We start from the raw sequence: 23,547 nt of genomic DNA on the forward strand, positions 1-23,547 counted from the left end.
CAGGAAAAAAGTGAAATTTCCAAGCTTAAAACATGCAAGCAAAATCCTTACCCAAAGAAGTAGTTTTCTGTCACTGAATGAGCCCGTTCATCTAGGGGCTCTGATGGAAGGACATTCGTCTCACGTATTTGGGAAGTCTTTTTCTTAGTCTCAAAGAAAGCATGGAAGAAGCAAAACCTAGAATGGACAGAAACAAGAACAAAATTAACAGCCAGCTTGGTCATAACAAAGCAAAAACAGCCCATGTGCGCAAACCAAATAGCACCACATATTCACAACATTTTTATTCAAGGTCGTCCAACCACTGAAAAAAAAGTCACTATTTACAATAAGACCCTTTCCTCAAGGTACACAAGGTAAAGAAGAGAGAAGGATGCTAAGGACTTCACAAAAGTGAAGTGCCAACACTTGAGGCCACACAACACAATATTCAGACTGTCAGATTTGGGTCATATTCTCCAAGACTTTTAAACTGACAGATAAATACTTATTAAGATCTGATGCAAAGATAAGAAGTAGTATCTTCAAGCAGTCTAGGTAACCAGGAACCTAAAATTTACTGAAAACAAATGGGACTAACGAGATTTTAAGTGCCTGAACTAATTATGACAAGAGGCTGTCCAAGTTTGCAGAAGGTATTTTGAAAACAGCACCTAGTCTCCTAAACAATTTATGTTATGGAATATTTCCACTACTGAATTTGCCTAATGTCATGGGGACAGCTTACTTGGAATATTGTTATAGAGCTAAACAGAATTATGCCAAGCATATGTGGCTTTAAGTCTTTAAACCATTCTTACCTGGAAATGTCCATCACAAGGCTCTCTTCCTTTTTCACTGGACTTTCAACGATGTTAGCAAGTCGGTGGATGATCCATTTTCTTAATCGAGCAATCTTATGTTGTGCCCTTTCAGTAAGGAAGCAGACACAATCAATAGTTTGAACACTATCCCAAAATATACACAAACCACACAATCCACTGCAGTGAGAGATGACTTTCAGTTATTTAGAGGCTTTACACTGAAGATGGCAAAGTTACGTAGTAAGAAAGCAACAGGTACGTAAGAAGAGATATAATCTTCCCAAGTTTGCTTTTTACTATGCAAAAGACAGTCTATTTACCCCACTGAGGTACTGCAGTCTACCAAAAAACACTTCAAGAGTTGCAGTACTGCACTTATGACCTCACTCTACTGACAAGTAACACATAGACATACCGTTTTAACAACTTACATCTTCTTTGGAAGAAGCCCCTCCAAGTAACCCAGTACCCACAGCACCAAGTTGTGGGTATTCAGCGAGCAGCAGTGCCAAGGAGGATAGAACTTTCTCTTGGGAAGTTTTCCTAGCTGGAAATTGCTACAAATGCCTATCAAGGATATAAGTATTTACAGGCTACTCTTGAGACATGCAAGTGGGTGCTTTGCTGTGGGCCAAGGAAACGAGAGCACTCAGGCCAGGCTAATAGTCAGATAAAAGGGATGCACAATTCCTACAAAGACCTGAGAGTCTATAGAGAAAAAGGAAGCCACTGGACATTTTTGCCAAAACAGCTGTCAGGGCTAGAGGAACAAGAGAAAAGGCTTCTTTGGTGATCCAGCCTGCTTTGGTCAGGCTGGTTGGTTCTCACCGTAGGTAAGAACCTTGCTCCTATTTGCAGAATTGAATTTTGTCCCAGCAAAAGAGTCAGATGCTGGGGCTAAACCTTCTGGGACAGAGGAAATAGAACAGGCGACAATCGTCAACTCATGGCAAGGGAACCAGCAAACATTGGCTGTCCAAACCAGACTTCACACAGGTAGCTACTCTAACCACAAAACAGAAAGAGAAGAGGAAGGTGCATCATCTATATACTCACATGTTTACATTTTCCTGGTTCTGTTTTTGCCGGTTACTTGAGAAGTCTAAACAACAGTCAAAGTCTGGCCTGAGGAACATGTCTTTGAGCCAGTCAACGTATTTTTGCAATGCCACTGGCTGCAGGTGTCTGACTACCCTGGAAGAGCTGGACAGCACTGGATAACCTTGATTGGTGAGAGCAGAGAAGCCGATCACCACTGCCAACTGCCTCTCCAGGTCATCACAGCTGTTCAGAAATTCATCTATATATCCTTCCATCTCTGGAGCAAACTTAAATCGGTCTGGAAGCTGAAAAACAGAGTCAAACAAGCAGGTTAGGAACCTCACACTGAGTCTGAGTGTCTTTGTAAGTACAAATCACTTTACAGATTTGACTGCAGTAAGTAAATTAAAGTCACGTGCCTGAACATTTGTCATAAGGCATACGGCAGCTCATCAATTTCACCTCATGGTCTTCCTCACATAGGAGCAACCACTGTAAGCAACCACAGAATCCTGTCATGTACCAACTTCAACCCTTTAATTTGCACCTTCCCTAACAGTCTGGCTTCAGTGGGCTGGACCACATGCTGGCTAGTGCAGCTAAGCTCCTAGGCCGATCAGCTCTTATTTTGGGTGAAAGTCCAGGGTGTTTCTCACATTATCTGCCTTAGAGTTTCTCTCACTTTGGAAACTCCTCCACATCAATTCCAGTCTCATCTAGCAGCTCTGGAGTCTGCTGACCTACAGTGGGTAGAACAAATCCCACCTCCTCTCCCTGGTGTCTCAGAAGTGTTGAGGCATTCTGAAAGGAGGGGGAGTTGACATGTTTAACCTAAAAACCATATCCTGAGGTGTTGCTGTTTTGTGCTAAGTCCTATCCTCAGTCCTGCCACTGATCTGCAAGGCATACAGCTGGCAGGCTGCTGGCCTTGGAACACTGTCCAGCAGCATGCAGACCACCAGAACATGTCCCATCTCACCACACATCCCATTTCCTTATGTTCTTTCATAGCCCGCAGTGTTCAATTCCACTCACTTGTTCTGGAAAAAAGCAAAAGGTTAACTGGAGAAACCTTGAAGAGGGCAAGCTGTGGCTTCGTTCCAAAAATGCAATGCAACTTTCATAAATTAATAAAACAACTTGTTTGGTATAGTATCACGATCAATACAGTGACCTGGCGGGAGCAGAAACAGTAATGAAAGTCTACGGAACACTGTTCTTTTAAATAAAGGGGCTATAAATTCCTAATTAACTACAAATCCATCCAATTATAACATAAATACCCCCACAGGAAATCTCACACAACTTAGCAAGCTCCTGCTTCCACCTTTAGGGAACTCAATACTTGTGCATCAGTATGAAAACTGGGAGAAAAACTCCAGGAGAGACTGCTGTAAATAGGCTAATAACTCACAACAGGGGGTTCATCAATCATCTCTCAACAAAAGCAAATCAAGTACATTTGCTCCCCTATTGAAAAAAGTGGATTCAGGAAGATAACTGTCAGTAAATATCAGACTCAAGCTTTGTCTAGTTCCATCTCCAACAACAACCAGAATCCCATAAGAAAGTACAAGATAACAGTATTTGCTTTCCAAAACAAACAACCTGTGACAAGGAACAAAACAAAACAAACCCACAAAAACAACAGCTTCACACTAGATCTTTTCTACTTCCTCATCATCAATATTAGGGGTTTCTCCTTCCATTTAATCAGTCATTTGTCTTCAGTGGATCTGTACATTTCAGACAGGAATTAACAAATTTTTTGATGCACATGGAAGAACACAGCCTAATTCACCGTGCAACAAGCATAAAAAGCAAGAAACAGGAAAAGAGCTAAGTGAGTGGATAAACCCTGAAGAAAGTTGGTCCACACAGGGAGGCACCATGGTAAGCATTATTTTCAGAGCAAACCCACATATCTATTGCTGCTTTGATACCAGAACAGAAAGACTGCAAAGTCCTACTCCTCCCAAGAGAGGGAAATGACTTTTGGGCCCACACGAGGAGCCTTAGGATTATGTTACCATAAAAACCCAAGCCAAATACTATTTTTATCAGTATTCCCCTTTTATTCTTCCTCCCTTTATTGCAGGGCTGTGTTGTTTGCTGGCTTCGCAGGAGGGAAGGAGGAAGAGGAGTTACAAAATCCGATTCCCAAATAAAATTTGTGCTTATTGAAACAAGCACTAACATAAACAAAAGCACGAGTTGTCTGTTTTTGTCTTTGCCTTCAAATGTTCATGCAACACCCAGCACAATGACAGACAAAAAGGAGCTTCTGGACACACAAAATCAAAAGGACTGTTAAAGGATGACATATGACATTGTCAATACGCTGAGGGCTGCCCTTCCTCTGCTTCCCCCATCATTAGAGCTTTCCCAGCAACATCAATGAAAGCAGGTGGGTCAGTGCTGAACAATTTCAAAACCCTTAAAGTAAGTCTGAACAAAAAATACACAAATAGGCAATGACGATTAAACACAGTCTATACTCAGCCCACTGCACCCAGTGGTCATACAATAACCTTGCTTTTAGAAAGAGTCCAAGGTCTAAAATTACATAAACTTTTTTTATACAAGTCAATGTGAAACTAGAAAAGGGGGCAGAGGACTTCTGCTCAGGACAGGGTCTTTAGCCCTGAGCACGAGTACTTTCAGAAGACCTACCTGAGTCGTTACCACGTGTTCTCCATAGTGCTGCATCACCTTCCCTTTGAGAACCATCTGTAGCTGATCCAGAGACAACAAGGGAAGAGCACTGCCCAGCAACCGGTAGCACATGTAACTGAGTGGAAACAAAGAAGATTCCCTCAGGTAGAGGCACAGCAGTAAAGCCACACACAAGGATTAAGACAGAGAAGAAGTGGTGGGACAGGCTACATGGAGGATGCAGGAAGGCAGAAGTCAAAAATTCATGGATCCTGTGTTCAAAAATCCTACTGCCCAAAGCTCTTCTTCCGACTAGCATAGCTGCTAAGATCGCTCCCCATAGCGGGTCCTCTGCTGTCTAGAAATAGATGAGTCCTCACCAGCAGTTCCTTCCTCAATCCACTTTCTGGATCTCTTCTCCCCAGATATTTTATTTCCACAGGCCTAATAAAAACTTACTTAGTTTTTGACTACACAAATTTACTTAGTTTTGACAGCAACTTGCTGTCAAATTTGATCAAAATTGTCCAATGGGCTCAGGAGTTATTAGACAGACAGCACTAGCCTCATTTCTGGAGGAAATCAGGCTAAAAAAGCAACACTTCTGAGCATACAAAGGGTATTTTCAGACTTACTCAAGAAGTAAAAGAAGACTTAAACTGCTCAGGCTTGGAAAATGGTTTCTTTTCACATATACTCATGTAATATGTTAAGAAAATTTTTTGTAGGTGCACTTCCACAACTCTTGAGCTAAGAAAGATTTAAACCTGGCCACAGACTGCCTTGCTATGGTCCAAATCACTTATGCTCCCCCCAAATGCTCACAGATTTGTATTCCTGCTTTTGCATAATTTTTATACAGCATGAGTGTCAACAGACAAATAACACTACAAAGATCTAGCATTAGACTTGGAAAATGCTATACTTGGAAAATGAAATAGTTGCTGTTATGACGTCAGCCACAGCCATATCCTACTTAAAAAATGGACCATGTCAGAATCCAAACATATCCAGGCATTTTAATTCAGTCCACCCCACAAAGCACAAGTTCAGCAGTATTAGACACAAATTTCAGAACTAGGGTTTGTCTACACAGGAGCTGTCCTTAAACCATGCAAACAAAGCCAAATGACTCTCCCTCTCAACCACTTAGAGAGAAAGGGACAGTACAGCTCCTCTGACGAGCCTTGTAGGAGCAAGCTATAGATTTAAGACACCTTTATGCCCAATGAGGGACACCTTTATGTGCTGTCCTAGTTAAATTTAACCTCAAATTTGTTATATGTCACAATTCTAAAATAAATCTTACTAACTCCTGGATTTAGGCTCCCTATAAAATTTCTCATGAATACCTAAATAACCAAAAACAAGCGTTCTCACATTGTTCATGAGAAACCATATGCTCCACCCTACCATAGGGCAGCAGAAAGACTGGGGCAAGAAACAGAAGGATGATATGGAAAACAACAATGTAGGTTAAAACAAACCTCACAGGTCCCGATTTCTCCTTCAATAGCCTATTCTCCACACCTTCTTTCCAGAACAGTTCAAAGGCATTTTCCTTCAGTGAAACTTGTAGCAAATCAAACACAACACTGGGCAATTTCTTGTCCTTCTTCTCAGACTTGGCAGCACCTTGCAGAAGCTCTACAAGTCTAGAAGAAGAAAGAAAATAATGCGAGAGATCTGGCTTGGAAGGGGATTGCTGAAGGCCAAATTCATCCTATAGAACATTTCCTGAGCACTGCAGGCTATGCCTCGGGAGAAATTACAGCTATAATTTAGGAACCTGCATAACAGTTAGCACCTAACCCTTAACAGCACCTGCAGTGGCAAATACAGGCAGGTATCAGAATGAAAGCCACATTTCTCTCACTGCTAGCCAAGAGACCGAGAATGTTGCCTTTAATGCTCCTCATTTAAGAACTTACCTGGGAATATTTTCCTCATTTACAACAGTAGGTGAGCCAAACAGCTTCTTCAGATTTTTAGGTTTCAGAACACCAGGGAATTTCTGTATGCCCACAAGCAAAAGGTGCAGGTTCTCTGGAGATGTGAAGGCTGAAGCGAGGTCACTTTGCAAGACGCCAAACAGGACCTCTTCAAACACAGTTTCAGGAACCTAGATAGGAATGAAGGTGAGAGCATATGAGAAACATCTGAGGGCATTTTACTAACTTGCTGTGTAGTATATTAAAATATCTGCATTGTAGGGCATTTTAGTAAAAGCTTGCAGTGTTCTGGAAACTTTAGAAATAGTCTTTATGGTGACACGACCAAAAATAAATAATGGATGTGTCCAGTACTGCCATACAGTCCCCAGGTGCTTAACCATGTGGAGTAGGACAATGTGTTGTCATCAGATAGCAATTCTGGTCAACTGACTCCAGCTGCAATTGTTCTCTTGCTGTCTGACTGCTCCTGTCTGTATAGCCGTGCAGTCCAGGGAGGAGGAAACACTCTTGTATTAGCTTTTAATTACGTTTCCCAAAAATAAGTTACTTGTTTCAATAAGATTTGTTGGTAAAAAACTGTGTTCAATGGTTTTAGAGAAAAATGGATCCAACATTTTCATCAATAAAATAAGAAATGCACAAAAACTGCTTTAATTTGTATTTTTTAAAGATTGAATTCAAAATACATTTAAACCTAACATCAAGACTAAATGGCCCAGAACACTTCCACACAAAACATTATTTAATTTTGATTTAACACTGTTAGTCACATCTACAAACAATATCCATATAAAAGAAGGAAATAAACAAACTCTTTTCTTTTACTACATACTCAGAGTTCCTTTACGCCATGTCCCTACATCCTTTCACTCCCAACAACCCAAAATTCAACCTTAGGCCCAGGCTTGGTGCATAAAAAAGGTTTACTGTCCAGAGTTTTCAGCATACTTCTATTCAAAAGAGCAGACAGTCTAACATACCACCCAAGCAAGTCAACTGGGAAAAAACAGACTACAGGTTTGTCCATGATGAAATCAGACTAAGCTAAACCAGAGCATCCTTCCCAGAATAAAAGCATCTGCCCACAGACAATAAAGGAAACAGCACCCACAGTTTAAACTCACTCTTCCACACCCCCCTTTAACTTTCAACTATGAACAACCTAACAAAAAACCAGTCCCCGAAGCAAAGTCCTCCTTCCTCCCACCCACCACGTGCTGTGGCTATACCTCAGACATGATGTCAATAAGAGTTTTGCGAGGGAGATCTTTGAGGTGTGCCTGGTGATGTGCCAGCTGCTGGAGAAGCTGGATGCTCTCCAGAAGAGCTTTCCGGTCCTAGAAAGGAAAGATAAGCCAAAACCAGAGGACATATATCAAAGATTAAGCTGAAGGCTCAGGCAATAATCCACTCTTGAGACCCTTACCTGTAATAAGGTCCTTACCTGTAATAAGGTCCTTAGAGGACCCTTGAGACCTGTAATAAGAAACCTACACAATTGCTTCCTGATAGGCCACTCAGCTTTTCCCAAAATGCTGTTTTCTGGCTGTATATGGCAACAGATCCCTTCCTTCCAGGAGAGGTAGGAACCTCCTGTACTATCTGACACAGTTCCTACATTCTAGTCAGGAACAGGCATTTAAAAGGCACAAAAAGTCCATGGGTAACGCAAATGAATTGAACTGAACTTGATGCTTCAAATCCCATCTCATTGAACAGCCGATGACCCAGCCTTTCTCTCTAGATCCTCTCTCTACTTCAGACAGCCCTAGAACCAGCACTGACAAACAATGTAAGAACAGTAATGTTACCTTGATGAGACGGCCAGATTGAAACAGAGCCATAACTCCAAAAAAGTTTCCAAAAGCAGCACGTCTCACAAGTTTCTGAAAAGGAAAAGTAAAAGGGGGTTAAAAACCCACTTAACTTAGATTTCACGTTCAGCTACCGCTCTGATCAGTGGAACAAGATGGCTGGAAGATCTAGCCTTGAACAACCTGCCCTATGAAGATAACACACTGAAAAGCAACCCCCTGCACTGTTTAAGAACTGTCCTAAATTATCTTTCTGTCACACAGACGAATCTCAGCCAAAACAGGGCCAGATGACAACGTCACCAACTTCCAGTTTTTACAAATATTTCTGTTATTTCATTACGGTCATTTGCCTTAGCAAGAACCCCAAAACTATAGTATGCAGGCACCAAGCCTTCAAAGAATACAGAGCGGTTAATTCAAACTAGCTGTTGGCCAATGCTGCTATGAGCCGACTCACCTTTTTCACTTTTTCCAGATCATGTTTTTCTTTTATCTGTTCCAGGACACTGTACATTGGAATTTCCTCAAAAGCCTGTAAAACCTGAAGAGATGGATGGAATAGCTCAGTTTGCAGTTCTTCCATTTTATGAAGTTTTATCGAGTTCAGCCAAAATAGAGCTGAACAGTCACTCAGCATAGCAGCAGATGTGCTGCTTTATTAGGCCAGAATAGAGACAAGTAGATCAGTAGAAGATGTGTCAGAACAGGAACTACTGTAGACATAAATATACCTGCTGATATTCCTTTTTTTTTTTTCTCCCTGCACATGACTTAGCAGGATTAATAATGAGAACATTTTGCTGCAATTGCATGACCCTGTAACAGAAGTAATGAAACTTTTCAGCATGGGCAAGGCTCTTCTGCATTATCAACTTGTTAGGTGAGACAAGGTCAGATCCCACTGGTGATCCTGATTGCTGGGACTCTTAGCTATGTTATAGACTCAAACAGCAGGGAGAAAAAAAAAAACTTTGAAGCACGTGTTAAAGGATTGCCTTTTCAGATCACCTACATAAGCAGCCCAACACCAGGAGCAAGTCAATTTTAAGAAGTCACAATAGTTCTAAATGCAGCATATTTGAAAACCTAGTCAAAGTTTGCAAATTAAGGATGGTTCTTGAAGGACAGAATTCTGTAGCATGAGTGTGATATTGGCACAGCTTATACCTTTATAAGTGCTTCTAAAACAGACTAGCACCATTTAAAACTGCACAGCTTTTCTATGCTGGCTGCAAGAGCCTTCTCCATGCAGAAGTTGCCAGATGGGAGCCCTCGAGCCTCCTTACAAACTGCAACGTGGGACCCCAGGAAATGTCTGGAGTTGGCGACGGGCAACACAGCCCTCTGCTCTGCTCTGGGAAATACTGACCTGCGCCAGGGCCAAGCTGAAGCCCGGGCGGGCGGCCTCTCGGGTGGCTCCCAGTCCTTCCACCAGGCGCATGAGAGTGTACTTCAGCTCATCGTCCTGAAAGAGAGACCCAGCTCCGGCAGTGACCACGCTCCTCTGAACCCAGCGCGGCTGCCGGGCCCCCCGCGGCACGCCCGGCCGGCACCCCGCCGTTCGAACGGGCGCGTTTCCAAGCGTGAGCGGAGGGAAGGGCCCTGCCGACCCGCTGCCTGCCCGCGCCCACAGTCCCTCCGGCCGGCCCGGCGCGGCCCAGGCCCCCGCCTCACCTTCCTGCCCTCCCGCAGGTGCCGCAGGAGGTTCTCGGTGGCCGCCAACCGCACCTCCTGCTCCGGCTTGGCGATGTCCCAGAAGAAGTCGAGGAAGGCGCGGCCCTGCCGCAGCACCCCCCGGGGGTCGGCGACCACGCCGCCGCCCCGGCCCTCCAGCTCCGCCATGCCTCCGCTACCGCACGTGGGGCCGCCGCCGTCCTCCGCCCGCCCCGCCTCTTCCGGGGCAACGGGGCCCGAGCGGGGACGGGCCTGTCAGCGCCGGCGAGCCGCGGCCTCCCCGTCCCCTCAGGGCCGCGGCTTGTCCTCAGCGCCCCGCGCTCTCCTCAGGGCCGCGGCTTCTCCTCAGTGCCCCGCGCTCCCCTCAGGGCCGCGCTCCCTCAGCGCCCCGCGCTCCCCTCAGGGCCGCGCTCCCTCAGCGCCCCGCGCTCCCCTCAGGGCTGCCCCTCAGCGCCATGTTCCCCTGCCCGTCTCACAGCCCGGCACCCCCGCAGGCCTTGTTCGTCCCTGCCCTGCCCCGAGGGCTTCCTTTGCTCCCCCGTGCCCTGGTTAGCAGCTTTTGAGCGAGGTTTGAATCCTCTCCCCGCGGGGAAGCGGGGCTCGGTGGGGGAAGAGGGCTAAAACCCTGCGGGCTGAGCGGCGCGGGAGTGCTCTGTCCGCTCGACTAAAGTAGGGTGGTCCGGCCGTGCAGGGTCAGAGGACACCAGACATACTGCTCATTGCATGAGAGCCTGTATGTCTTGCGGTGTTATTGTAAAACCTGAAATAACGGCCCAGGAAAAGCAAACAAATCAGTTAATGCAAAGGGTACGTTTTTAAGGACACCAAAAAACTTTTGGGTGCAGCCCATTATCTTTATTTACAATAAAATACAGCACTACTGTCCAGCTGCCATGCAGAAATTGTGCACGTTTGCTGCCTTCCTTCCAGTCTCTCTCGTCTCATGCCAGTCGCAGGAGCGCAGAGAATCTGTGTAACGCCCGGAGCACGAGCCACCTCTGCCTTTGATCTTATCGGCAGTGACCCCGAGATGATTCGGGGACACACGAGCAGCCAGTGACGAACGCACTGGGGCGGCTGGAGCACGCTTCAGAGCCAAAGGCCTAGGCTCGCGTCACCAATAAACGCCCAGCCCGGACCCCCGCAGCCCGTACCGGAGGCTATCCCGGGAGCCGCGGGCAGAGCCGCGGCCGGGCTGGGCCGCGACGGCCGGTGAGCGCCCGTGACGGCGGCTGGGGAGCTCCCAGGCGGCGGGACTTCCCGACAGGCAGTAGCGCGGACAGTCCCGGCGGGGCGGGGAGCTGGAGACAGGCACCGCGAGGGGCAGCCCTGGCCCGGGCTCCGCCGTATATAAGCGGCGCGGGGTCCTGCGGGCGCGGTCCTGTCACGCTCGCACGGGGAGGAGGCTGAGGTGGCGATGGCGGATTTTGATCCTTACGACGATCGGGCCTACAGCAGCTTCGGCGGCGGCCGGGGGTGAGCGCGGCGCTGCGGGCGGCGCCAGGGCCTGGGCCGCTGGGGAGCGCCGAGGGCTCCCCCCGGAGCAAGCAGGGAAGGAGGGAGTGGCGCTCCGCGCCCCCCCCCCGGCCGGGCGAGGAGGGGGCGCGGCCGGGCAGGGCCCAGCCTGCCCCTTTCCCTGTGGAGATGGCGGCCGGGCACGGCGGGGGGGCGGGTGGAGAGAGGGACGGGGGATGCTGCCTCTAGGAACGTTTCGGGCCCATCTTGCCCCGCCGCCTTCCCTTCTCCGGGGGACGGGGGTGAGCCTGGCGGGGCACGTTTTCCTCCGGCCTTGGCGGGCCCGCTTTGTGAGGCGAGGAGGAGGCTGCGGTGTCCCGGGAGGGGGCAGCGGCCGTCCCCTCGCTACGCGGGGCGAGTGCCGCAAGGTTGAGGGCCTGGCGGCTTGGGAGCGCCGGGAAGGGGCGGGAGGAGGAGGGTGTCGCTGTGTTCCCGCCGGCCGGAGGCGAGTTGGGGGGGGATTTAGGGAGGTGCTGGGCCAGAGCCAAGGTAGGCCGTGAGGAGCTCCTGCAGGGACAGAAGGGAGGAGGGAGCTTCCCCTGAAGGACTGTAGGGGGGCGAGAGGCCCCTGTTCTGGCGGGACGAGCTCCGCACGGCGAGGTGCCCCCGAGAGAGGACAGCGTTGTGATGCCTGCAGCGGGGAGGAAATGGGAGGGCTTTGTGGTGCCTCCGGTCGGGGAGGGCTGTGAGCCGCCGTCCTGCCTTATCCGGGGCTCCGGGTGCTGACTCCAAATCTCGGACCCGTAGGAATAAGGCTTGTCTCATCTCTGTTTCTTTGTTGGAGAGCGCATATAGAGTGCGTAATGCAACCAGCAATTACGAAGTTTGTCTTGTATCAGGTTAGGAAGATGCAATTAGTAATTGACTTTTTGGAAGGTTGGTGCCATATAAGTTTCCATGTGCACTAAAATAAAGTGGTAGGCATAAAACTATGAAATAAACTGTCTTTGCACACAAATCTTAACGAGTACGCTATTTTATAATCTTAATTTTCCAAGATATGTTTCCTGATCAACAGTGTTGTCCTTTCCTGTTCTTAGGGGAATAAATCAGTTTGATTTCAGACTGTTTAGGCAGCAGGGAGGAGCTACTACTGAGGTTATAACAGGAGTAAGTTTTCTTGTCTTTGGAAACACTCTGACACTTAAGCTTTGTAAGCTTGTTTTTATGCATAGCTACCCTTTGTATCTAAAGAAGAGATGTCCCAGAGCAAACAGATTATGTAGCCGCTTACAGTTCTGTTATTTCTTAAATTCTGTAACAAACAACTTTGACTGACAGCAGCCTAAAGTGGCACTTGACACTCCTAATAAATTCAGATGTTACTATTCAGCCTGCCCTAGTCAATGTAGGCACGTTCTATGAAGTAATAAAATGAAAGTTAAAATGTTACTTTCATATTCAGATTTCTTTAATAGAGTACTTAAACTTTCTCTCAGGCAAGATGTGGATACTTGGTGAACTAAAGGTGCCCTGCTGATTAGTAGATGGCTTTGCAGATGAGAAAATGTACTTACTCTGAATTAGCTGTGGTTTCAAGCCTCAGATGCTACTAATATTAGAGTGCAACTTGTACTTGCATCTAATTTATCAGTATTACTAGTAAGTTGCCAACAACTAATTCATGATTTCAGACCTTAACAGGTCTCTGTGCTCTGTATAAAGTCCCATAATGAAAACATGACTGTTCTTCTTGAAGGTTCTGATTAAAGAATCCTGTGTTTAAGTTAAAGTGACTCCTGCTCATTTTTAGGCGCTCTAGGACTGTAAGAACAGTGTAAACTCAGTTGAGATATAATAGTTTTTGTGGAAGCTGCATTTTGCGTAACCTTTGGTCTGTATGGAGAGTGAGCATAGGATTTAAGTGTGACAGATAGAAAACAGTAGTTCCCAAAAGTTTGAACATATCTACCTCTCTCTCATGCCTCATGCTCTTCAGAATTATGGTGGAAGACCAACAGAATATGATGATGCAGGGGATTTTGCCAGTGTACTGGTAGTGCACCGATTAAGAGCTGAAGCGTAATATTATGGTATGCAAAAGTTGCTTTATTCTGAATGAGGAACATGCTGCTGACTTTAATAACAAAAGGCTTACTTGAAAAGCTTTTTGGTGTTTTGGAGCCCAAAATTTGACACAAAAATCTGTACTTAAGCATACTGAGGCTTAGCTGAAACTCTGAACATCTGTAGAGCTTCTCAAAGTTGAAGGAAACTGAGTATTTGTCACTCCTGACTTGCTGGTAGGTTGTTTATTTAGGTGTGGCTTTAAGCACTGGGCTTAATGCTGGGCACCTTACTCAAAGGTTGAGATTCATCTGCTGAAATAAGTAAAAGTAAGTGAAAAATGGAGAGCTTGTCTTTATCCTTCTGGCATTTTGGATCCTGTGTCTTAGCCATTTAGTGTTAATAAATGTCTCCTAATTTTTAGGCTTGGGTAAGGTTTTTGTTGAAGACATCTAATGCTTGTTGTAGAGATGCACTAGGTTGCTTGAATAAATTGGGTATGTATTTAGAGTTGTTGGAGATTCTTGACAAAACCTGCATCCTGCTGAGCCTTATGCTGCCTCTGGTAAAGCACTAACATTGAAATCCAGTTAGGTTGTATTCTCTGTGCTGTGCAAAAAGATCAATACTGAACCAATGTTTTTGATCTTTAGTGAAAGGCTATTAAACTCAAATACTAGCTTTCAAAATATTCTTTGTTTTGAACTTTTGACAGATCTTGTTTTCTGGGGAGAATAACTAAACTTTCTAAAAGAGTAGCTTCAAAATGACACTTTGGTTGTTCTTTCACCCCAATATGACTTTATGATGTCACTTAACTCAGTCCACCAAAAGTAAGTCCAATTATAGGGACATTTGCTTCTGCATTTGCTAGAAGCAAGCTTTCCTCTTTAGGTTTCTGCTTTGGTTTTCTGAAAAAGAAATCAATAGTTGCCTTTCAGATTCCCACATTAAGATAACATAATTATTACCTAATTGTGTCTGAGCAAAAGTTACCCTGAGTGGGAAATGCAGATACTCATTTAACGCTTTGGTGTGACCCAGTTTAGAGATGTTTTTAATTATAGTTGACTTTTGTCCTATTTTGTTACAAATGAGCATCTTCTTTCAATCTCATTGTTTGCTTACTGAAGTCAGCCTTATTTTTTTATTATTTCACTGTTTCAGTGTTGAAAAATGTAGGGGGGTGTAGAAACAGTTTCTTTTTGTGTTTCTGTACCTGGATTCTGTAGGAAACTAAGTTTGGATCCTAATTATTGACTATTCCTGTTCTTCAAATGGAGACTAAAATACCCAATAGATAGTTATGTATTTGATAACTGAGGCCTTAATGGATCAGATTCAAAAAGAATACTTTATTTCCTGACTTAGTATCAGTAGGGATTGCACAACAGGGCATGGGTTTCCATACATGCACCCTGTGAAGTTCTGGTATGCTATGGTAGAAACAAGGTTTGTCTGTAGTACAAAAAATTGTTTTGAGGATTACTAACTTGAGGGTGTGGTTTCAGAAGCAGCTCAAATTGATCTGAGTAGAGGTTGCTGTTGAAAGCTGTAGTTGGAGCCCTTGCTTTCGTTCTCCTTCCCACCTTGGCAGGAGTGGTCTTTGCAGCTGTCCAGATCACCTTGTTGAACTTTAGGGTGAATTTTCAGGTGAATCGGCTCACTGAGCCAGATGACTGGCAGTCCAAGGAACATGGTGAGAATGTGTAGAAGTAGGGTATGTTCCTTTTAAACTCAGCCTAAGCAATTGTGATGCTCCTATAGAACATAAAAATTAAGATTTTTGGCTGCAAATTAGATGTATGGTATTTTAATAGCTGTTTGTAAGGCCATAGATGAGAATTAAGAGCAAAGACATGGAACTGATTCTACATATTATGGAATTCTTTAGAAGAGCAACTCAGCTTTCTTGGAGTTCCTCCTTAAAACAGCCTTGTGACTCAAGTTAATTCTGCTATACATACACAGCACCCAACTATAGCAGCTTTAGTTCTCAAGTATGTCTTTTGACTGACTTGTTAATGAGACAAAGGCAGATGAGGAATATTGTCAAAAATGCTAAAATATGAACCTGGGTGGACACTAATTAAAGGATATGTAGGTTGTGATTTAAGTACACTTAGCAGCATGCTGATAATGTTGGTGACAAATGACTCCTGCACGGAGCTGCTACCATAAAAAGGCACAAATGACAGGCTTACCTAGAAAGAGTTAAGGAATCTCATTCAAGATTTCTGCATTATCTGATTCATTAGTAATAAAATATTTATTCTGGAATGAAAAAAAAAAAAAGGCAGACAAGTACATTGCTTGCCCAATGGATTTTCTGGCTGCATGCAACCAGCCAGAATAAAAGGAAATAATAACATTATTTGACCTTCTGTATTTTAGATAGGACTCTGCAGAAATCTAATTAGTCCATGTCACACTAGCAAGTCCTGGTTTGGTACAGTTTGTGTTCCACCATGCTTTTAAATACACAGTGAGCCTTTGGGAAAGGGAGCAGACATGAACAAAGCCCAATAAAAGTGAGGTGTTGAAGAGAACATGGGCAGAGTAGCAGGTAGACATCTCAGGTTAAAGTCAAGATTGCTTATGTGGGGCAAATGGTGTTGGAACCAGTGGAATCCTCTAGTCTAGAAGTCTAGGAGCTATAACTTAAGGTTGCCTTGTGCCCACAGTACAAACCTTGCTGTCTGTAAAGGAGACCAAAGTTAGCTTTAGAAGATTAGGCTCTACAGGAAATTAACACACAGATGTGTTACATTAATACAGTAAAGAATTTAGCTGGTATGGTCTAGTTCCTCAGCAACCAATGCCAGTAGCCTTAACTGAGACTGAGGGAAAAGATAAGAAAAGACAACCTGGTTGACCTCAGTCTGTAATTCATGAGACACAAAGGAAGAAGTAAACATCCAGATAGCACTGAAATTGGTTTCTCTGCCTTAGAACACCTTGCTCAACCAAGTATTTTATTATGTGTTCAATTCAAAGCATTCCAGTCCAGATATCTGACAGTTATGGCAATAACTTCAGAGTTACGAGAAGATGCTTCTGTTAAGCTAAATGCTGCTGAAATAATTTAGAAGATTGTGGAGTGGATGTTGGTAATACACTATTTAGTTAAAAGCATTGGATCCAGCTTAATTTCAGGATAAGCTGATGAGCCTGTGCCATGCAAGTATTTCTTCACTGCTATAAATTATTCTTAAAATCTAGTCTAGGATGTGCTTTTTAAGAAGTAGTGATCTTGAGTAGGGGACAGTAGAGAGAACCTTGCGTTGCTTTTCTTAATGGATTGTGAGATGAGAAGGAAGTTCATTCATCGCTTTGTTACTGAGTTCACCTGTAATGTATTTAAATATATTGTTCATTTGTTTTCCCACTGAAGTATTGCATCGGGTAATACTAGAAAGGAGTTGGCCAATAGTGGAGGTGGCAGGTGCAGGCAAAGGGATAGAAAAAGTAACCAAAGTTGTGGAAAAATCCACTTCCAAAAAGTCAAACAGCACCTGAGCAGTGCTATATACTATATTACTGGGTGTGTTGGGCGTCAAGTTCCAGAGACACTGTGCTTTCTTTCAACAGGTCTCGTGGTGGCGGCCTTGGTTCCCGCAAACAGAAAGAGCTGCCAACAGAACCCCCTTTCACAGCATATGTGGGAAATCTACCCTTCAACACTGTTCAAGGAGACATAGATGCCATCTTCAAGGATCTCAGTGTAAGGAGCGTACGACTAGTCAGAGACAAGGAAACAGACAAATTTAAAGGTGAGTGTTCAGAGTTGTTTTAGTTGTAGATGACTAACCGGTAGGAGAAAATGAGGTACTTCTAAAGTCACTTTAATGGCGAATTTCAGTCCCTACTCTAAAGCGCAGTTAGCTTGTTGATCTGCCTTTGTTTTTTATGTTGACTTATGCAGGTTTCTCATTCACTAACAATTAAACATCTCATTTGAATGAGATTCACTGTTACTTCCATCATCTGAAGATACAGACTAACCTGAGTGACAAGAGTCAATATTTGCCTTGCCATAAAAGGACTTTCTCAAACCTTGTCTTACATGAATTGTAACAAAGCTGAAGTGTCTGACCCACTTAAGATCTATGACCTTAAGTGTTGAGTACTTACACAATCTTTCTTTAGTTCAGAAGACTCCCACTGCTTCAGCTCTGTCTTTTTTTAGTAGAGAGGGAGAAAAAGCAAGTAGATAAGCCATTCAGAGAATTGTTTTAGAGGCCACAGATCTGATGTCAATTGGAACTGGCCTGTGGAAAGGGAGTATATTTCTAAGTTACTTTTTTTGGGGGGAAAGGCTTAACTCAGGTAACAGAGGGTCTCAGAAAAGGATTAAACTCACTAAATGATGTGGTGACACAAAATCAGACTGCTGCCCAAGCAGGTGCTTCAGCTTTTTGTTTAAAAACACTAGTAACCAAATGTCAATATTCAGCTAAATAACTGTCTTAAGGCATAGATCAAATCTAATCTGTAATGAGAACCCTATGGCAAAGGGAATTAATCAGGCTCCTAGTATTTGCGTTGTGCCCATACAGAGTTCTATTTCAGGATTTGTCCCCATCATTAATAGGCATAGGTAAATGCTTTCATTGTTAATGATGTTTGGTTTCTGAGTTGTGTACACCTTGCACGTATCATATCGTAGCTCACGTTTGAAAGAGAAGGGAGGCTATTAGCAGATATGAAGGAAGAGTAGCTTCTTACAAAGACCTTTTAAAGTGCCGGTATTAACTTGTGAGGTTCTTCTTACAGGATTTTGTTACGTAGAGTTCGATGAGGTGGAGTCACTCAAGGAAGCTCTTACGTATGATGGTGCAGTAAGTATACTTGCAATTAATTTGTGAAATAAAAAGATAAGCACAGTCTCAAACTCCTTGGCAGCCCATATGGTACATTCTGAAGAGATTCTCCCCTTTATTTAACAGCTTTTGGGTGATCGATCACTCCGAGTGGACATAGCAGAAGGCAGAAAACAGGATAAAGGTGGCTTTGGCTTCAGAAAAGGTGGCGGGCCTGATGACAGAGGTGACTTCCATTTTTCTGAATAGCTTCTTAAATATAATGGTTGTAGTTACGACTTCTGGTGCTAACTAATGCTAAGACAAGGCATGCAAGTAAACATGAAGATTATGTAGGAAGGAGAAATTTTGTATGTATATACATATTTCTAACCTAGCTGCTGCCGCTCCTGAAATGTCTGGAATAGATGCGCTTTGTGTCCAAAAGCTGAATATGTTGTCACTCCTAGCCCAGGAAGTGAGACCAATACCCTTAGTAATGTACAGTGTCTTGCAGAGGACAATCATAAGCCCAACAGTCTGATCTGCTACTATTTTATTATGATGTAAGAAAAGTGAGTAAGCTAAGTAAGCGCAAGCAAACGAATACTTATTTTGGACTGACTATCTCCTGTTCCAGTGTAAAAACAGGCTTTGCTGTAGTTGAAGCTTAATTGAACTAGACTCACTAAAGGTTTCCATTGAATGTGTATTAGAGAAGCTTCTCTGACCACTTAGTCTCGGTTAACTTAAACTGACCTTTTGTTCCTACCCAATGGAACTTGATAGTACCGAAACAGAAGGATTTTCCAGCAGCATGACTTTGGATATTGAAGGACTGAAACTTTGGTTTGGTATCCCCTTGATCAGTCTTTCCCACAGCTTCAGACCTGAACGCAATTGTGGCTTTTTTCCTAGGAATGGGAGGAGGTTCCCGAGAATCCAGAGGAGGTGGATGGGATTCCAGAGATGACTTCAATTCTGGTATCAGTATTAACACTTATACAGACAGGCAGCCTAAAAGGCACAGAATTGTTCTCATTTTCATGTCAGCTACATTTGTCCCCATTACTGTTTTGATTGAGTCTACTGTATGCCAACTTTGGACATCCTACAGCTGCAGTGGGATTCTTCAGGGGGAATCTTCCATTGCCCTATGACAGAGGAAAGAGTCTTGATTGTCAATTTTATGAAACAGTCCTAAATGACAGAATACTTGTTCAAATGTAGTCTATGGTATCTAGGTTTTAAGCGTTTCTCAAACATGAGGCCAAGCACATTTCTGAATAGTAGCAGAAACAGACAGATCATGTGGAAAAGCTGTTACTGTATTCTTTCAGAGCAGAGGCTTTCACATTCTTGAGAGATGTGACATCATTGTATGTGTATCCCTGAAGCAACTGACTTCTCCAAAAATACGTTAGTGTTCCAAAGCACTTTTAAATGCAAAATGTTCCGAAACTTTTAGACCTGTTACAGTAATGCAAGTTGCAGCAAATGACTGAGCTTGCTGAGTGGAAGGTAGTGATGGAGCCACCGGGTTTGCTCTTGGCTTCCAGTCACTTTCTAGCTATTAGAAACCAGGGTGACATTAACACAATTTCTTTTGTCCTCTGAAATCGTGGGTTTGGTCCATTTTCTGATGGGGAGATGTTGGCAAGTGCAACTTTGCAATGTCTGGTCTCTGCGTGAGTGGAATGGACAAAGTAGAAGGAGCGGTAACAAAGTGTGCCCTTGGCACTAGCACGAGACTGAAGCATGGTGCTGGAGAGAGGAAGCTTGCTACAGTGCTGTGCTTAACATGCCTTCGTAGCTAAGCATTCTGGTGTCATAGCTTTATACCTTTTTTGGCAGCTTCTTCAAATGCAGATGCATTTTGGCTTGTTAGATGCTGGATGAGTGATTTGTGAGCCAAAAGTTTAGTATTTAAGTCTTAGCTGCTACAGAAGCTTTTCTTCTCAGGTTGTACAGCCTTGCTCTGGATCAAGTCTTTAAAGATGGTGGTTTGGCACTGAAGTAAGGGACAGTTCTGCAACTCTGCCAAATACTGAAGTGGAAAGGAAAATCTCAAATGGGAGCAAAACAACTTTCTCTTCCAGGCGGCTTCTGAAAAACTGAGTATATTCCCCTTAAGTGTGCTGTTAGCCTGAAGTATCCTCCTCCCGTTGAATGCAGATGATAGGGGCTTGGAGAGATACTCGAGGATAGTCATTGGTACAGACTGGAACTCTGGCCAGTGACAGACAGTTCTTGATTTTTCTTTTGATACATAAGCTGAAGAAATGCAGGCAGTTTCATATTTAAAGTCTGAATTGCTTTTTTTTTCCAGCTCTTTCATTAATGTAGTAAATGCCTGGTCAGTTTATAGTACAACTAAAAAGCCTTGGGGTTTTGCTCTGTTTTTCAAAGGCTCTGTTTTATAAGGACTGTATATTTCACTATCCCCTAGCTATTTTTCTGTTTACTTTGCTCCTGCAGATTTCATGCTAAGGCTGTAGCCAGTGGGATCTTCTGGCTGCAGAAGTACTCTGGGTACTTCTAGTGTTGTCTCTGTTCACACCATTAGCTGAATTCAATCTGAAGTTGCAGCTGAAGCTCATATTTTAAGCTCACTTGATGACCCACTCTCCAACACTCCAATAAGCCTCTAGGTGGATAAACCAGTTTCTGAACTTGGCATAGTATACTTGGTTTCAAATGGAATCTGTATGACTCTTCCAGAATGTGTTAGAGATCTGTGAAGCAATCTGTCTACAGACAAAGGCTCTCAGTGCATCATCTTGGACTGACAGCAGTGACTTGCAAGGTTTTCCAGTCACCCAGATAAAAATCTAGATTAAAAGCATTGCAAAATGTGCTCTTTAAATTCACTGTCTTCCGTCTTCAGGATTCAAAGATGATGACTTCTTGGGAGGCCGGGGTAGAGGAACCCGCCCTGGAGACCGGCGACCACCAGGTGCCTCAATGGGAAGTGGTGGCACTGGTCGCTTCAGGGACCTGCCTCCCCTTCGTGGATCTTCCATGGACTTCAGAGAGCCAACAGAAGGTAGACTCTTTATATTTTCTGTAATTCAGTCTTCCTTCATAAAGGAGACTGCTGCTTTCTTTGTCAGGTTAAAGCCACTACCTTTGGCAGACAGATCTTAAAACCTTGATGTTTTTTCTTTCAGAGGAAAGAGCACAGCGACCCCGACTTCAGCTCAAACCTCGAACAGTCGCTACTCCCCTCAATCAAGTAGCCAACCCAAACTCTGCTATCTTCGGTGGAGCCAAGCCCCGAGAGGAAGTAGTAAAAGAGCACGACTGAGTTTGGGGTTGAGAGGGAATGGGGAGGCGGGAGAAAAAGCAAGACAGTACAGAGTGACTAGCTCTGCTGGAATGTCAACCCTGCAGTTTACCATTCCTGCCATCTGGCATTTGTCCTCTTTGAAACTGAAAACACAGAGCTTGTGAATGCATGTCAGCTGTTAACAAGTGGTTTTTAGTACGTTCTTGGCTTTGCTGTATCTAGTGCCTGCTTTGTGCTGAGTTTCCCTCTTCTGTTTCCTTCCAAGCAGCACAGTTGCCAGTAGATAAGGCAGCGTAGCTGCTTCCACAAGTGTGGAGGTCTCTGGACAAAGGTGCTGCTTCAACTTCTTCCTTTCTGGGTTTGTTTTACTTTAGAAGCACAGGTTAGACTTAGTTATTGCCCTGTATTGTTTCCTTTTACTTCCTCAGTGCTCCTCTTCTGACCTGCATGTCTTGTTCTGTATTGCTGTGGCTCTGAAGAGGAAAACTGGAGAGTCCAGATGAGTTGAACAGAAATTTACAGTTCTAACCAAGTAGTGCAATACCATTTATGACAATTGGTGATAGAGTTACTGTATACAGCAGAGCCCCTTATAAAACTAAGGGGGACAGCTGCCCTTTCACACAGGTTACCAGGAAGTATCAATTTAATAGATGCAAATAAAATTGGCTGACAAGAAGCCTGGTGAATAAGTGGTGGAATCAGTATGCGTAAAGCATCTGCCAGCAGACTCTTGCTGGTGGCTGTCTGTTGACTTCAGAATGGTATGATACTACACCTCTGAGCTCAAGGTTAGTGCTGCAAAAACGTGCCTGTTTGAGCACAACTGCTCACTGGCTCTTTCTGCTTACTTTTTTTTTTTTGGGTTTTACATGTTTGGTAAATTTTTAAACGAAGTTTCTACAAATAAAATTGACTTTTTTATTTTTGTTTAAGGAGTGTATACTTTGCCATGCAGTATGTAATCACCATTATCCCCTGTATTTCTTTGCCCAGTGGTGTACAGTTTTAAGACCTCTGCTTTCAGAATGCCTTGAAAACGGGCGGATTAGAAATCGTTCTGCTATAGATTCTCTTCATGTAGAAGTTTGGGTAAAAAGCATCTCTGATTGCTGCATCTCTCTTCACTTGACATGTTTCTTGCCAGTGTTGTGTGGGAGGAGGGAGGGGAGGCTGGAGCAAAAGGAGAGAGATCATTAATGTTTAAAAACAAAACCTGGATCTACAACACTGAAGTGTGGATATGTCCAATGCATGAGAAACTTGGGCCCCTAATGCTAGTGCTGACAGCTTTCAGATAAAACAGCCAGCACACCAGAGTACTTGCAAGAGGAGTTTGGAAGCATGGCTGCTTCACTACCAGCATCGCTGCTAGTAGTGAATTTCTTCCCTGAAGTTACCGTTGTAATGTCAGAGTCCCAGCAATTTACAGAACTACTCTTTCCTTCCTTCTGCCTGTCACTTAATCTGCTTCTGAGATAAGAACCATTTGTCTAACACTAATACTTAATTTAAGACAGACATGCATTTGTGTGGTTGTATTCCAAACCAATAATTGACCTATTTACATCTTCAATGTGGAAAAGATTTTAAGAACAAATTCCCATATAAAAACTCACTTCTAGTCAAGACAGTTGACTTTTAAATGTAAAAACAAAAAAAGAAAAGAAGAATTCCAAACACTTAACACATTCTGCTTCATAACAAAATAAATTTATGGATATGGTATTTTGTGAATGATCTTTTAAATAAAAGAAAACATTAAGTAATATTTAACATTGGTCTTTATTTGAGTCTGCTATAGCATGTTTTTTCCTCCCCCTCAGTTTTCCAAATTAACACAATGTTTGAAATTTGCTTCCTTAAATGTTACGGGGAAGCACTACCAGACCCATTCTTATACAAATAAGGGGGGGCGAGGAAAATACAAAGGGGAGGAATCTAATCTAAACAAGTGCTGGAACATGCAGGACACAGGGAAGTAAAAAC

General features: G+C 43.8%; 2 protein-coding genes across 3 annotated transcripts in view; one reads left to right on the forward strand and one right to left on the reverse strand.

Moving 5' to 3' along the window:
* The window catches only part of MYBBP1A (MYB binding protein 1a), a 63,079-nt gene extending 52,854 nt beyond the window's left edge, over positions 1–10,225 (reverse strand). Inside the window, exons 1-11 of the mRNA XM_075518243.1 lie at positions 9,946–10,225; positions 9,641–9,736; positions 8,729–8,812; positions 8,266–8,340; positions 7,684–7,791; positions 6,431–6,621; positions 5,987–6,154; positions 4,518–4,635; positions 1,860–2,149; positions 801–908; positions 52–177 (exon numbers count right to left, since the gene is read on the reverse strand). Coding sequence (XP_075374358.1) covers positions 52–177; positions 801–908; positions 1,860–2,149; positions 4,518–4,635; positions 5,987–6,154; positions 6,431–6,621; positions 7,684–7,791; positions 8,266–8,340; positions 8,729–8,812; positions 9,641–9,736; positions 9,946–10,113 — 1,532 coding nt within the window. The 5' untranslated portion in view covers positions 10,114–10,225. The remainder of the gene's footprint in view (positions 1–51; positions 178–800; positions 909–1,859; positions 2,150–4,517; positions 4,636–5,986; positions 6,155–6,430; positions 6,622–7,683; positions 7,792–8,265; positions 8,341–8,728; positions 8,813–9,640; positions 9,737–9,945) is intronic.
* A 1,037-nt stretch (positions 10,226–11,262) lies between these two features.
* EIF4H (eukaryotic translation initiation factor 4H) lies at positions 11,263–23,329 on the forward strand. Of its 2 annotated transcripts, XM_075518244.1 has the most exons (7): positions 11,263–11,421; positions 17,059–17,240; positions 18,244–18,308; positions 18,417–18,516; positions 19,188–19,253; positions 21,157–21,315; positions 21,440–23,329. In XM_075518244.1, the coding sequence occupies exons 1-7, from the start codon at positions 11,363–11,365 to the stop codon at positions 21,574–21,576; spliced, it is 768 nt and encodes a 255-aa protein (XP_075374359.1). In that variant the 5' UTR covers positions 11,263–11,362; the 3' UTR covers positions 21,577–23,329. The 2 variants fall into 2 exon arrangements, with proteins under 2 accessions (XP_075374359.1, XP_075374360.1); XM_075518245.1 differs by lacking the exon at positions 19,188–19,253.
* The last annotated feature ends 218 nt before the right edge of the window (positions 23,330–23,547 follow it).

This window comes from Mycteria americana, chromosome 15 (assembly GCF_035582795.1).
Source record: "Mycteria americana isolate JAX WOST 10 ecotype Jacksonville Zoo and Gardens chromosome 15, USCA_MyAme_1.0, whole genome shotgun sequence".
Classification (NCBI taxonomy): Eukaryota; Metazoa; Chordata; class Aves; order Ciconiiformes; family Ciconiidae; genus Mycteria; species Mycteria americana.